Here is a 14,201-nt window from a genome sequence, read left to right on the forward strand (position 1 = left end):
AGGAAAATCACAACTAAAACAGTAAAGCTTTCATTAGACATCCACAATCAACATTATATGCCAATTCCAGGGATATCTTGTTTATTTTTTGTGAAATGGATAAAATAAGTATTTTTTTGTTTGAAAATGATGATAAAAAAAACCCAGCCTTATTATTTTTTCACCATTTCACAGCAAATTCTTACAATGCTACGGAGGCAAGAGTACCAGTTTAGGGTCCTGGATGCCTTCATGATTTTATATCTTAAATTATATAATTATTATAATCAAGAGACCATTAAAACATAACCCAATCATTTTAGAGTCCATTAAGGTCATGCATAGAAGTTCACATATAAGTATGGGTTACACTGTGGTTTCACTTTTCCACAAACCACTCTTCATTCCAACAGAGCTCTGGGATTGGTCTGTGCTGCTCATATCTTGCTCCAGCTCTAGCACATTGTTTTTCAACGTGCCATTTGGGGCAGCGGCCCCTGGCACAGTGGTAGTGACACTGTTCAATGGGTAAGAGCAGCGCTTCGTATCTCGCTCTGCGGCCGCAGCCAGTTTCAAATTGTCTTTGCTGGCACATCGTCTCTGAGCACCGTGCATGGCAGCTCTGCTGGCCATAGAGGGCAGCAGGGGGAAAGGTTTCCGGCTTCCACTGCTGCCTCCGTCGCTTCCCTCCGAGGGGCTGGTGGCCACGGACTCTCCCACCCGCTTCCCATTTGTCAGTGGACTGGCCTGGTTCTCTGAGAGGCTGTGGTGGATGCTGCCATTCTCACTTGTGGCCTGTTTGTAAACCCCATGTGCTGAATTCAGGTGCTCTAAACCTGTGGGCCCTAAAGCTCCAAGGCTGCCCCCACCTGCAGCAGTCCTTAGAGCTTTGAGACGATAGTGACCTCTGCCCTCACCTCGATGGTGATACTGGCTGCTCCCTTGTTTAGTTCTGCTACTCACTTTCCGTCTCTGCTGATGCACTGGGGCTGCAGAGTTAATGGTGGGCAGAATATTGTTTGTAGGCTTGTTGATGTTGTCAGTGCTGGTGCTGGTGTTGTTGCCTGCAGGGGCACGGGAGGCGTTGTTTGGATTGTCTTGTGCCACCTGCAACAGGTTGGTGAGCTTGCAGGGCCCAGGTCCCACACTGCTGATTCCACTCGGCGTGGATGATGACCGAGCTGATGAGGAGTTATGAGAGTCACCAGGTGGATGGCAGTTGATGAACAGTTGGGATCCCTGCTCAGATGTCTGCACCCCACTCCCTGTAGTGCAGGTGTGTGTGTAAGTAGATATGGGATGGGAACGGCGGTAGCCTGGGCAACATGCCAGCCATGAGGCCTGCACGTCCAGACGTCTGAAGCAGTGGTGCACCACCAGAAACACCCCCAAGACTGTTGCAGCCAACCCATAGAGACAGCTGAACAACAAGCCAGTGTGCCCCGTCAGCCACATGGCCATGGCTCCACAACACCACAGAACCACAAACAGGAAGTGGGTGGCCACCAGAACCAAGTACTGTGTCTTCAGTGAGTATTGGTCCTCGGGAGCCACGGCAGGGTTTATTGGTCCCACCGCTGAGTCTGTGGAGAGCAGGCTGGTGCTTCCTGCCAGTGCAGGCTGGCTCTCAGTCACGGGAGAGGTCAGGGTGGTTCCTGTGCATTCTTTGGCCACACGGTGCCTCAGGCGAAACACAGTGCACAGGAAATAGATCCAGGTCACCAACACAGCGAGGCCAGCAGGGATAAAGAAAGACCCTAGACTGGGGCGCCATACCAGCCAGCAGCTGCAAGAGGCACAAAAGATGTCAGGAGGGTCAGTGTAAGACAAGGACATCTCTGTGTATCAAACATGTCAAACAGAATTATTCACTTTAGCCAAAGACAAAACAACACAAAGTCAAGGGATGAATACTTACTAAGGGCTGTTGTCTCCATAGTTGTTGACATTGACAGCTGCTGTGATCCCACAAATGATAAGAGGGACTCCACCAGCTATCAAATAGAACCTTTAATAATAGAGAAAAAACATATCAAACACAAGGTCCCAGCTGCATTTTCAGAAATAAAGAGCAGTTCTTGTTTGTGCCACAGGATGCTGTGTGACCTTTGGCTGCTATGATGTTTTTAAAGTGTGCATGTCGGTGTCATTTTCCCTTTTTGTGTTTTTATGTCTCTCTATAATCTGATCAGAGCTGTGTGATCCTTCACTCTCTTAGTGAGCAGCGTGTCACAAAGGTCAGTATAGGCTGTGATTTATTTCAGCCCGGTCCCATGTGGCTGAGTGGGCAACAAAGGGGTGTCTGGGGGGCCAGCAAGGTCAGAGGCACAGTGTATGATCGCAGCTTCGGGATCACAGGGGCAAGGGCAGGGGCAGGGGCAGGGGCAGGGGCAGGGGCAGGGGCAGGGAGGAATAGAAGGGAATATTTGGAGAGACAGTGAATAGACCCTGAATCACTCTGCTGAGATTTATGGTGCCCCCACTTCTGCTTCTGTTGGTATGTTGGTTTCATACATTCCTCCCCTCCCCTGTGTTCATCTAGACTTATGGCTCTTCTGTGCCTTACAGCGATACTCTCTTATGTCCCTTCAAGGTTTCCTTTAAAACAGAAGGACTTTGGTTGTTGGGCACAATGACCGCCTTTCATGGTGCGCAGTCTGGGTGGTCGCGCGCGACAACTCTCGCATCAGTCTACAGCATAAACCGTATTGACAGCAAACAACAATCTCATGGTACAGGAAGCGGATGAAGGTGAGTTGCGGCTCGCTCCCTGACCTGAGCATAGGTCGCTGAGTGGGCGGAGCAGGAGACTCTCCCTCCAGCTGGCGCGGCAGCCTCCACACGGCCTCTTTGTAGATGACCCTGGCGCTGACTCCGATCCACAGCAGGGTCGACAGCGACGAGTAGTGCAGGGCGATGCCCACCTGTCGCACACAGCAGTCAGATCAGACATCAGGCTAACACACTGCTCGCTAACCAAAATGAGGGAGTGTGTGCTTCAATCGGGACTTACTGCTTGACAAACAACCGGGTAGCTGGTCAAGCTTATGCCTCCTGCGTAGATGGCTGTTGTCATGGCGATGTGGAAGCAGGTATTCAGTAACGTGTGCCAGCTTTTTCTTGATATGTGAATAGAACTGCAAGGACACAAGAGTGAAATAATGAGTAGTTGACGATAGTAACAAACAACAGCGAGAGGCATGTTAATGCGCACACACACACTACAGTACCTGTGATGTAATATGTGTGTGATGATGATTGTGAAGAGACACAACAGGAGCACTGCAGTGCAGGCATAGACCACAGGGTGGAGTACCCTTACAGGGACGAGTGTGGAGTTGGGGAAGTCGGGCACCTCCTATAAAACAATCCCATGCAGGTTAAATGAAAGTCTCATTGAACCTCAGTGATGCATGAGAGTAAATACTCAACTGTCCTACCTGCAGCACGGCATAGTTGCTAAGCAGAGAGCAGCGCATTGTTGAAGTGCTGCTGTCACTGTGGACCAGCTGACAGCCCTCCTGGCTCCAGCCTCCCTGCCTCTCCAGTCCCCTCAGGCTCCACTGGGCCGCTACAGCATCAGTACCAGGGGACAAGTGCCGCAATGACACCCAGATGGGCTCTGAGTGGTTCCACATGCTGCAACCGTCTGTCACAGAAAGGGAAAGGGATCAGTTGTACTGATGAGGAAGTTTAGAAGAAGTAGTTGAATGTGTATTCGATTTAAAAACTGGTCAGGGATGCTTTCATATTGTTGTCTAAATCATTTTGTGATGCATGATGCATTTCAAAAAATAACTTGAGAGGACTGCTTACCAAGGCCTACAAAAATGACAGGAGTGTTGACACTACGTCTGCGGGAGTGTTCCCCACTGTTACTCGAGTTTCCAGAGAGAGGAAAGAAGCTGCCAGTTCGGAAAGCTACAAACTGTAGCTTACAGTCAGCAGTAGCATCAGGAGGAAATAGAGTAGGCGGGATAGTCACAGATGCCAGGGCTACTGAATTCTGGAGAAAAAAAACACAACACAAATCAAACTGTGTTGAAATCCAACTGCAAATGTGAGTATAATAAATGTCTAATAGAGGCTGAAAAGGCAGAGGGCTCAGTCCTCACCTTCAGGAGAAAATTGTTGAGGGAGGTGTTATGGGAGCCAGTGCTGCAGCGGAAACGAAGCTGTTGCTCATGGGCCGACTCTGCCATGTCTATTCCCACTGTTCCCGGTGAGGCCTCACGACGCTGATATGCAGTGCATGTTATGCCAGTGAAGTGGGCTGGACGAATTAGGTGGGCCTCCATAACAATATTCCTGGACACCTGTAATGAAAAAAATGAATATAAGTGGTGAAGGATTATTTGATTTTTGAACTTAGTCAGGAGTCTAGTATTTGATTCATTTATATTAAATTGATGGGATCTATATCTACATTAAAATTGGCTATTTTTGTTGTGCTATATGTAGGCAAAACATTGTGAAAATGTTTACAGCATAAGTTCACATTTACACCTTGTTATGCACAATTCACAGTTTTCACAAATCATACATATAAGTATCTAAAGAATTTCTTTAAAAGATTGTGTTAAAAAAAAGAAGAAGCACAAATTAAGTTGATAATTGAAGTTAACAATCTCTACCATGGAGAAGTCCTGAGCATGACTGTGTAGCTGAGGCCAGGCCAGTGTTTCTAGAGAGTAGACTATGGAGCTGCAGGCTCTCTTCTCTCTCTGCGCAAGAGCGAGGATCTGGTCATCTACCTGCATCAGGTTACTGCCCATCTCCACCAACACCTCTGACAACTACAACACATAAACACAGAGAGTTTACAGCAAAAGGATGATAATGTCAAGAGAATATATAACATAAACATACATCTTTATTCAATTTTAAATCTGCAATTATATTCAATTTTAAATCAGCAATTTTTTCTTTCTTTTTTTTACCTCTCGTAGCTGCCTGACATATTCCATGAACTTCTCCATCATTTGTGCCACATACAGCACATCTACTGAGTCAGTAAATCCTGCAGCCTCCAGGGTGTACGTGCGCACCTGATACGCCAGAGTGAGTGCATTGGAGGCATTCATGGGTCTCTGTAAAGCAAGAGCAAATACATGGTGGGGACAAAAGGTGTGTCATTAATCTTAATCCGCATTGTGTTGTGTTGAACATGAACAATGTACTGTGTTGCACTGACAACAGCACTGACCAGAATGAAGGTATGCAGGACGCGGGTGATGCCATTGGTGTAGTGACAGTTTGAGTAGTCGCCCTCCTGCCACTTTCCTGCACGGTCACAGTAACGAGAGGCTTTTTTCTGTTCCATACCCCCCTCCATAGACAGGGAGGGGTAACGCAGCTGCAGGCAGTACTGATGGGAGGTGATGCCTGCCAGGGTTCTTGGCCACCTGGGCATTGAAACCACGGAATCATTAGGATGCTGAATCCTTAGGTATGTGATAAAAAGAAATACTGTTAACTGTTACTGACCTGAACTCCCCACGGTTGTTCACAACCTTATCCTCTGGACAGAAGGAGGCGCTGTTCTCCAGCACCACTATTTCCACACTGAGAGAGGTATTGCCCCGCCCAGTAGAAACCACACACTCCCACTCTCCACTGGCCTCCACATGTACGTTGAATAGAATAAGCTCACTGGGTAGAGATGATATAGACTCATTATAACATACATTACCATTATCATAGGTGTGTTTTTTTTAAGAATAGACTGCTCAGAGGGTCTATATTGCTCTAGTAAGCGCACCTGGTGATGAAGGTGCAGTCATGCAGCACACTATTCTCCAGCTGGACGCCCATGTCTGGGTCAGAGGTCACCAGCTGACCGTTGTGACGCCAGTGTAAGGTGGTGATCTTGTCCACCAGGGCAGCAGTGCAGTGGAAGGGCAGCCGATCTCCTTTGAAGACCACCTGACGCTGGGACGGCAGCAGCGACAGGGTGTGCAGCTCCAGAGGACCATCTGAGCGCCATGGTGGGAAAAGACACAGATGTGACCCTTACACATCACTTTGAATTATCTCTGTTGCTCTCTCCTTATTCAACCTCAGCTAAATGTTTCCACAGAAGCTATTACGACTCTGCTGTTCTAGAGCAGATTGGATGCAGACAGCAGCGATTCATAAATGAAACCCACAGGATTAGTTGTCAACACAGTTACTTTTAGAAATATGTCCCTGCTGAGCTGCTGGATTAGGTCTCTTTCAACCCTTTTGGTTGACTAATTCTTGAAATTACTGAGATGATCTTCAGCTCTGCTTTGTGCGTGCTGTCATTGTCATTCACAAGCTACAAACAAAGCGTGACCTAGCCAGGCTCTCACCACAGCTCAGCTGGTTTTCCCTCAGTCCACGCAGGGGCTTTCCCCTCAAGTTCCTCGGGTAAGCACACAGGGTTTCGTCTCCCAACCGGGCTGAACTGCTGCGAAAGAAGCCCGGGACCCAGCGCAATCCACAGTCACACGACAGGTGGTCTGAGTTGAAGTTCCTGGAGAGAGAGGTCAGACACAGTGTTATCACTAGTTGCCTTTTATAGAAAAAGGCACTCGAGGGCTAAGTGACACTCAGACTTGAATTACAACCACCACAACGATACGTATCTGTTACAGTACATACTGTATGTATTATCGTCCCTCTGAAATAATTTGAGTGGTTTTTACAAAGAGTATCTTTTAAAAAAAACAAGAAAAAACATTTTCAGGCTTGAAATGTTTGCAGACTTATGTTCTGATGTACGACGTCTGCCTAAGATGAAATACATCTACAAATTATACATGAATATGTCCAAATTCAAATAAATACATGTCAAATAAATCATTGTATTTATTTGAGTTTTTCTACAGGCTTGAAGGGATTGTAAAACAGTTAGCAAAACCATTAGAAAAATAAATTTTAACTGAAATAAATGTTATCTTTGACTGGGGTATTTATTGTGTTATTCAGATATGGAATGGCATGCTATGAGAGGGATTTCTTATGAGTAGTGGGGTGAGTCTAATACTCACACCAGCTTGAGGGACGGCAGCTCCTGAAACACTCCTGGATCTATGGTTGATATGATGTTGCCAGAGAGGTTCCTGGAAGAAAGCAAATTAAGTACAAGGAAGTTAACTGGATAGCTCCCCAATAATACAGAAATCCATTACTTTCAGGGAAAGTCACCTACAGTTTTGTGAGATTGGCCAGGCCCTGGAACATGTCTGCAGCCAAGCAGCCAATGCGGTTGTTGGATAGGTCACTAAAAGTGTGAAAAGACAAAGGAATGTGTTTTCAAATATTCAAATAAAGAACTTGTCTCAGTCACAGATAATGATATCTTGGCTATGTTGTTTTTCTGATAGTAGATCAAATATAATACATCCAACAAACAAGTAAGACCGTGTTGGACATCCTTCTCTCTTATTTATAATGAAGTGGGTAATGATGAAGTATTTTCTTTGGGTCTAGTACCTTATCCTACAGCAGTCTCCTCCTTTACTAGAAAGTTCAAAAGCTAAATAAGCATGCCAACAGTCCCTGCCACTTTCCCTTATCACAACTCCATGGGACCCCAGTAAAAGTTTATCACCAATGGGGTAAAAGCAGGGCCCCTGTTCTGCCGTCCACCCTTGAGTGTGATGTATAGCCACAGCCAGAGAGGGATCTGCTCTGTTGCACCTCTGACATTACCCAGCAGAGAGCTGTCCAGAGCATGTGTTTATCTCCCCCTGTTTGTTTTGAGAAGCCCCAGACTTTGCAGGGAAAACACAAGTAGGGGGAGGAGGGAAGGGGAGTCACGCGGTGCAACACAGACGACCAACTTCGACCAATGCTGCAACCAGGCCTTGGTATCCAAAAACACAAAGCGCAGCGAGCGGCTGCAAACAGCCACCTCGTCACATCCAATGACGTGTGAGGAGTCTAGCTGCGTGGGCTAGTGATGGGAAATTATTGCTCTTTGAAGGGAGTCTGATCTTAAGGGTATGCTCCTTTCTGAGAGTCGTTCATCGTTCTTTTCTCTTTTTGGCTAGACCACAACAGCGGGGCCAGTCATATTAACATCCCTGTCTCTGACACACTGACTGAGTGAGTGATGAAGTTAGACTTCAGGTCAGCCAAGTGTTAGCGTTCCCCCACTGGCCGTTGCTCTTTCAAAATAAAATGGTGCAAACAATGCAACCTTTTCCAAACTCATTACACACTGAATGGAATATACCTGTCACAAACTGACCGCAATTTCACACACTCATGCCAGCCATATACTAGGATGAAATGTGCACACAATGACAGGACAAACTGCTCTCACCAAATACATGTTGATTCCCATCAACTGCACTACAGCAGTTGAACAGAAACACATCTTCTGTGGACATAACACCACTGGGGGTCTGTGGTTTCCACCAGAGATGACAATGCATGGATCAGCAGAAACATTTCAGTGGAAGTGGCCTTTATGGTCACAATGGCACCAGAAGCTCAATATACAGTAACACAACATCCACCGTGAGCTCCCAGAACAGTACACTCTCTCACAACCTCTTTCAACCGTTACTGTCAATATTGTACAATCACCCAAGAAAAACCTACAGGCCCTCTCATCCATGGCATACCAAACAATTGGATTCAAAATTTCCATGCCTGTGTTTATGATTTATGTTAATATGTTTGCTGCTGTGAAACCGAATGGAATGTGAGTCACGTTAATGTCTACTTACAGTTTCCGAAGCTCAGGCAGGCCTTGGAAGGCTCCAGGCATGATGGTGCTGATTAAGTTGTGTTTGAGGTCCCTGGGGAGGAAGAGAAAATATTAGGTCAGTGAGAGAATGCATGTTGTGATGATGTGGAGGAAGATCTTCAAGGAATATGCTGGGATTTGCTTTCTTGCACAGAGTGAGATCAGAACATCGATACTACCCCCGTGTCTGTGTGGTGAGTCTAAATGCCTGCACCAGGCGGCCCATTATCTTATCCTAGCAGGGGGGACAGTTTGCAACATTCAACAAACAGCACCAGTAAAATGAACTAATTAAATAAATAAGATGTTATATCTGTTTTGCTTAAGCAATACAGTACAAAAATCAAGCTGGGGTGGGTTGGGTTTGTTTACTTCCTGGCCACTAAAAGCTCTCCGGCAGAGTTACTGCTCAAAGCATAGCAGTAGTCCAGAGCCTCCAGTAAAATGGTGGATTATCATTTTATTACTGTGGTTTATGTACAGATTAATTGAATAGGATATAAATGATGTTACTTCATGAGCTGTGGAGGTGCTGGTAAATTCTGTTACCATAGCCTATGCTGTTTCCCACTGCTTCTTTAAGCTAAGCTAACTGGCCACTGGCTGTAGCTTCACACCTAATAGACATTAGGATGTTATCTAGCCCCACACTCTTGTTCCTCTGAGAGTCCAAGAGAAGACTTGACTAAGTTTGAATTGAAGGGGAATGGAGACACATTCCCTAAACCTGGCCCCTCCACTGGGATACAGAGGGGCATTTCTGCACACAGATCAGAAATCTTATCCCATCAGCCACCTGGGCTTGGGGCTAGCAAGATGAAAATACTTGACCAAATGAAATATTGGTGGAATCTAAAACTGCATGGGTTCTGTCATTCCTCTGCTTATTTCACAATGACTTTTCCACAATAAACTTGGCCATTGCAAACCATAAATATTAATTCCTTTAACTGCCTTTGAAGATCTAGTTTCATACTATCTGCAGTACTTTTCTTCACTCTTTTTTCCATGTGTTTCTATTCAGCCAGATGCCCCCTTTGCATCAGCAAACCTGCAATAGATTTTGAATTCACCACGTTTTTTTTACTGGCCAGGTGGGAATAGTGAGGTTAAAGCGGGTCAGGAGATGGATGATTATCGGCAGGACATGGACAATGTGGGTTGGAATGTGATCCATGTTTCTACAGCATGAAAAATGCCTGCTCCCACTGGGGTAATCGCAGAGGAGGATTTCCTTACGGGAGTAGGCTACAGTACACGAGCATCAGAGTGGTGGCTGCATTTTTATCTATTTTACTTCTGACCAACATGCCACTGTGGTAGGCAAGACCTCGGGGGACTTTCTGGTCCTTTTTTCCACAAAGATTATCTGTCATCGCAGTTCTCGACCACGCTGTCTAACACCATGTACAACCTCAGGCATCTCTTAACCATTCTCTTGTCCACTTTCCAAGAGATGAGCTATTTTGATCAAACTAGGGCAGGAAAATTGTTTTACAAAATGGCTTCCAGTAGAAAATTAGACCATGCGGTATGGCTGGGATAGAGTCCGAGATCAGGGGTTTTGCTGTTGGTCCAAGCTCTCGCCAAGCCATTGCTCATATCTGGATTATAGACAAGAGACAGGTTATAATGATGGAGCAAAATCTATCTGGCCTTGGACCAAAGGGCTGAGGTCTGTCTGTTGTGTTTGTCTCAAAGCAGACAGCCTTGGATAGCTCAGCCCCACTCTTTGAATGCATGCCAACTTGTCAGACAGAACTTTTTGCAACAACTTCACAGCTTTTTTTTTTTAAAGGTGCGGATATGTCCACCTCTATGACTGTGACCAAGAATATACCACTGGGGGGAAAAAAAGAAAATCTGGATACAGTTTTGGCGTCAGATCAGATACAAAAGAGAGCGTGTTTGAAAGAAGGACTGTGTGTGTATGTGGCCTTGTGGTGTGGCTCTGTCACAATCTATCCCTATGTGGTAATTATTGTGTGCCTATGTGTCCTGCCATGGATGTACATGTATTTCTGTGGATCAGTGGCTGATTTGTTCACCAGGGTGGGTGGGGGGAGAACAATACTGCTGTTTCCAGTGTGTCCTGGGGTTCATTAGTGCAGCGATAAAACACAAGGCACTGCCCACTGTTTCCTCTCTCTGATAGCCGTCTCACCCTCCCTGTCTCCCCTTTCATACACATATACAATGACCTCAATCTATAACTCAAACATGATTTCACACATGGTTTAAGATGATAAAGAAGTTGAATCTCAAGTATTACCGCTTTGCAATCATACTCTCAAACCACATGTCTTTCAATAGGCTTTATGCACAGCTCCACTACTTCCTGAACTTAGGCCAGCTCCTTTGTTTCCTGTCTTACATTATTGGACAGACTGATTAATACAGGTGTGTCTGACCATTGCTGTGAGGTCAGACACACCTGGATTAATCAGTTTGTCCAATAATGTAAGACAGGAAACAAAGGAGCTGGTTTAAGTTCAGGAAGTAGTGGAGCTGTGCATAAAGCCTATTGTCTCAGAGAGTAACGATTAACATTTTTATACTGGAATACAGAATGTCTGTGCTTGCCTTGTATACAATATCCTGTGTGCAAATGTTGCTCATTCCTTCATAAAAATGTAATAAACAAATAGTAATAGCATGTAATTTCCTATAAATTTCAAGACAGGAGAGCCAAATGTCAATTATGAACCTTCAGCCTTCATGGTCTATGTTGCCAGGTGAGCCACCAGGATGCCCCCAAAATACTATGATACATTTGTAATTAATCTAAACCCTACAGATGATTTTACACGAAATACCCCGAATGAAATACTACATTTAACAAAGGCTTCTGATAATTGTACAAATTATTTAATGAATGATTACAAATAACACTGAAGCTGATGTTTAAAATTAGCTGGAGGATTTAAACATTTTAAATGTGATTTATTGGGGCATTCACAAGAAGGACAAGAAAGCAAAAAATGTTCCTCGCAGGCTAGGGTACATATACAGTACATTCTTAAATAACTAAACAATTTAGACATATTTCTGATAGTGTTTGTTGGATCGTCATCTTCTCACTCTTGGAAAAGTGATCTCAATCTCATCTGATTAAACAGTAAAAGACACAGAAATAATAGAAACAATCCTGAAGTCAAATAAACAGAACACACACACACACACACACACACACACACACACACACACACACACACACACACACACACACACACACACACACACACACACACACACACACACACACACACACACACACACACACACACACACACACACACACACACACACACACACACACACACACACACACATTGTTTACCTGGAGACTTACTGTTACATTAATAACTCATACATGCGTGAGCCTGAGCCAGACCAGACATATACACACACACACACATTCACACAGAGACACAGGTTTTATGACAATAAATTATGCTCTGAGACACCGACAGCATAGAGTGTCCTACTGTAAACTGTCTGACGGTGAGCCTTCTGCTCTTTTGGTCGATGAACTCTGAGGCCAGTCTTCACCAAACAATACACCCCTAACAGCTGCATTTCCTACCCCTCTTGAAAGACTACAGTGCTGTGTGTGTCAGCAGCCCACTACCTCTGATACACTCTCTTATCACCAAGCTGTGGAATTTGAAGGAGCTCACCAGAGTCGACAGAATCTGAAGCCCGAGCCAACTGCTCAGCCCCATGCCGTAGCCCAAATGTCAGCGCTGATTCTCCACTGTAATCCAGGGAAAATCTCAGCTGTGTCCCCTTGCCACTCGTCCACACTCACAGGTTTATTTCCAGCTTAATCTCAAACCTGCAGCAAAGCGCAAACTGCAGCACCAGCGGGCCCTTCACACTCATAGGCGATGACTTGTGTGCGTGCCCTCTGTAGTAGACAGACAACAGCCTCCCGGCTCGGTGGCCTTGACACTGATGACAACAGCTGTCACCAAGCAAGAGGATAATAGCGGAGACAAGAAATACTTCAAAGCCTCACGCTCGCTCAGCATGAAAGTATCTGTTAGAAAGGTTAGAAGTTGAACTTGTAGCGATTACTTTTTTTCATGATCTTCCACTGTAGCCGGATTGGTCGATTGGTGGTGACACAGTACTATTATGACTGAGGCCTTCCTCTTTGAGTTATGCTTTGTAACCTTGGGAGTGCAGCGCTTTATCCCCTTCACCACATGTGGCCTGTGTGATTGGGTTGTGACAGATTCAAGCTCACTCCCAGCCCAAAAGAGCCCATTGTCTGCTGCCACTGGGCCTAACACCAGTGGCTGCCATTAAGGATGTCTTTTTTTCCCCACAAACTCCTCCTGATCAATGGGGCTGGTCCTCTGCCATTCTGAAGAGTCATTTCTCTGTGGGTATATGGGATGAGCACCTGGGCCCCATGCAGACTGGAGAGGACCGACGTGCTTGTAGGGCAGCGGGAGGGTAATAATGAAGACATGGTCTGTAAAGCGCTGCAGACGTGGAGTGCTCCATTATCAGGAGCACAGCGGCAGGGACTGGAGTGCTCCACTGACATTGTTTAGGCCCTGGCCCCGGAGGGAGCTGGGAAAGTGACTGAAGCCAGGGAATAGCCACTCATTATCACCAGACTGGAATCAAGAATTTCCCGTCCCTGGAATTTTTTTTTAATGGAATGACATGAATTACAGGGCTAATTTCTATAACTTTAAGTGCACGTATCTCCGTGCAGACCATAATGAGCAAATGCCTGAGGACAGAAACAACTGTGGATTAAAGGTATGTTGGAAAAAAAAACAAGGGGTGGGGGGAGGTTAACTAGCACCTTGGCTCCTGGCAGAGGTCAGTGGAGACCATTTTTGTGCCGCGTGTCATTTCCTGTCTGGTTGGCGTCTCTCATTGAGGCCCTTGCTCATTTATTTTTACAGTTTCCTTTTTCTCCTTTTTTTACTAGTTAGCTTTCCCCTGTAGGGAGGGGCAGGTGGGTTAGGGGATTCAGTACTGTGCAAAACTGTCCCTGTGTATGGCCCCGCAGACCCCACCTCCCTACTCCTCAACACACTTGCTCACAATGGGGGCTCTGTAACACAGGCCCCAAACGTACTCCTGCCTTCCCCCCAAAACAGGAAACCAGGATATGCCGAGCTCTTGTTTTTCTACTAATTTCCTGCTTTGCTGCCCCTTCCCCAGATTATTTTCTTAATTTTGTTCTGGTTCCTCTCAGATTGGATATACCTAATCAGCTTTTTGTCTGCGTTCATCTGGAGACCGATTGTTCTGGTGAAGCTAAAAGAGCAAAAATAGACAGTCTGTACTATATTCATGGAGCTGCTGTTCTTTGGAATAACACTAGGCACATACTTAACTCTTTAAAACACGCTAACCCACCTGTGGGACACTTTGGCCTTGGTAGCGCTACTTTTAGTGTGTTTTGGTCTACTCTGTACCAAATCAGTCTTCACACAACCTTGACAAATTATACACTGTCTGAAAGCTG

The 14,201-nt window shown here is 45.6% G+C and overlaps 1 protein-coding gene across 1 annotated transcript in view; it reads right to left on the bottom strand.

Moving 5' to 3' along the window:
• Nucleotides 1-345: 345 nt before the first annotated feature.
• adgra2 (adhesion G protein-coupled receptor A2) overlaps nt 346-14,201 on the bottom strand; it is a gene marked incomplete at both ends in the record, with an annotated part of 36,890 nt that continues 23,034 nt past the window's right edge. The window contains 17 exons of the mRNA XM_083979782.1: nt 346-1,765; nt 1,898-1,987; nt 2,755-2,903; nt 2,993-3,116; nt 3,210-3,337; nt 3,420-3,628; nt 3,796-3,985; nt 4,095-4,295; nt 4,614-4,775; nt 4,920-5,069; nt 5,186-5,384; nt 5,467-5,631; nt 5,741-5,954; nt 6,315-6,478; nt 6,996-7,067; nt 7,157-7,228; nt 8,685-8,756. Coding sequence (XP_083835908.1) covers nt 346-1,765; nt 1,898-1,987; nt 2,755-2,903; nt 2,993-3,116; nt 3,210-3,337; nt 3,420-3,628; nt 3,796-3,985; nt 4,095-4,295; nt 4,614-4,775; nt 4,920-5,069; nt 5,186-5,384; nt 5,467-5,631; nt 5,741-5,954; nt 6,315-6,478; nt 6,996-7,067; nt 7,157-7,228; nt 8,685-8,756 — 3,781 coding nt within the window. The remainder of the gene's footprint in view (nt 1,766-1,897; nt 1,988-2,754; nt 2,904-2,992; nt 3,117-3,209; nt 3,338-3,419; nt 3,629-3,795; nt 3,986-4,094; nt 4,296-4,613; nt 4,776-4,919; nt 5,070-5,185; nt 5,385-5,466; nt 5,632-5,740; nt 5,955-6,314; nt 6,479-6,995; nt 7,068-7,156; nt 7,229-8,684; nt 8,757-14,201) is intronic.

The sequence above is a fragment of the Trachurus trachurus genome (genome assembly GCF_905171665.1).
Source record: "Trachurus trachurus genome assembly, chromosome: 9".
NCBI lineage: Eukaryota > Metazoa > Chordata > Actinopteri > Carangiformes > Carangidae > Trachurus > Trachurus trachurus.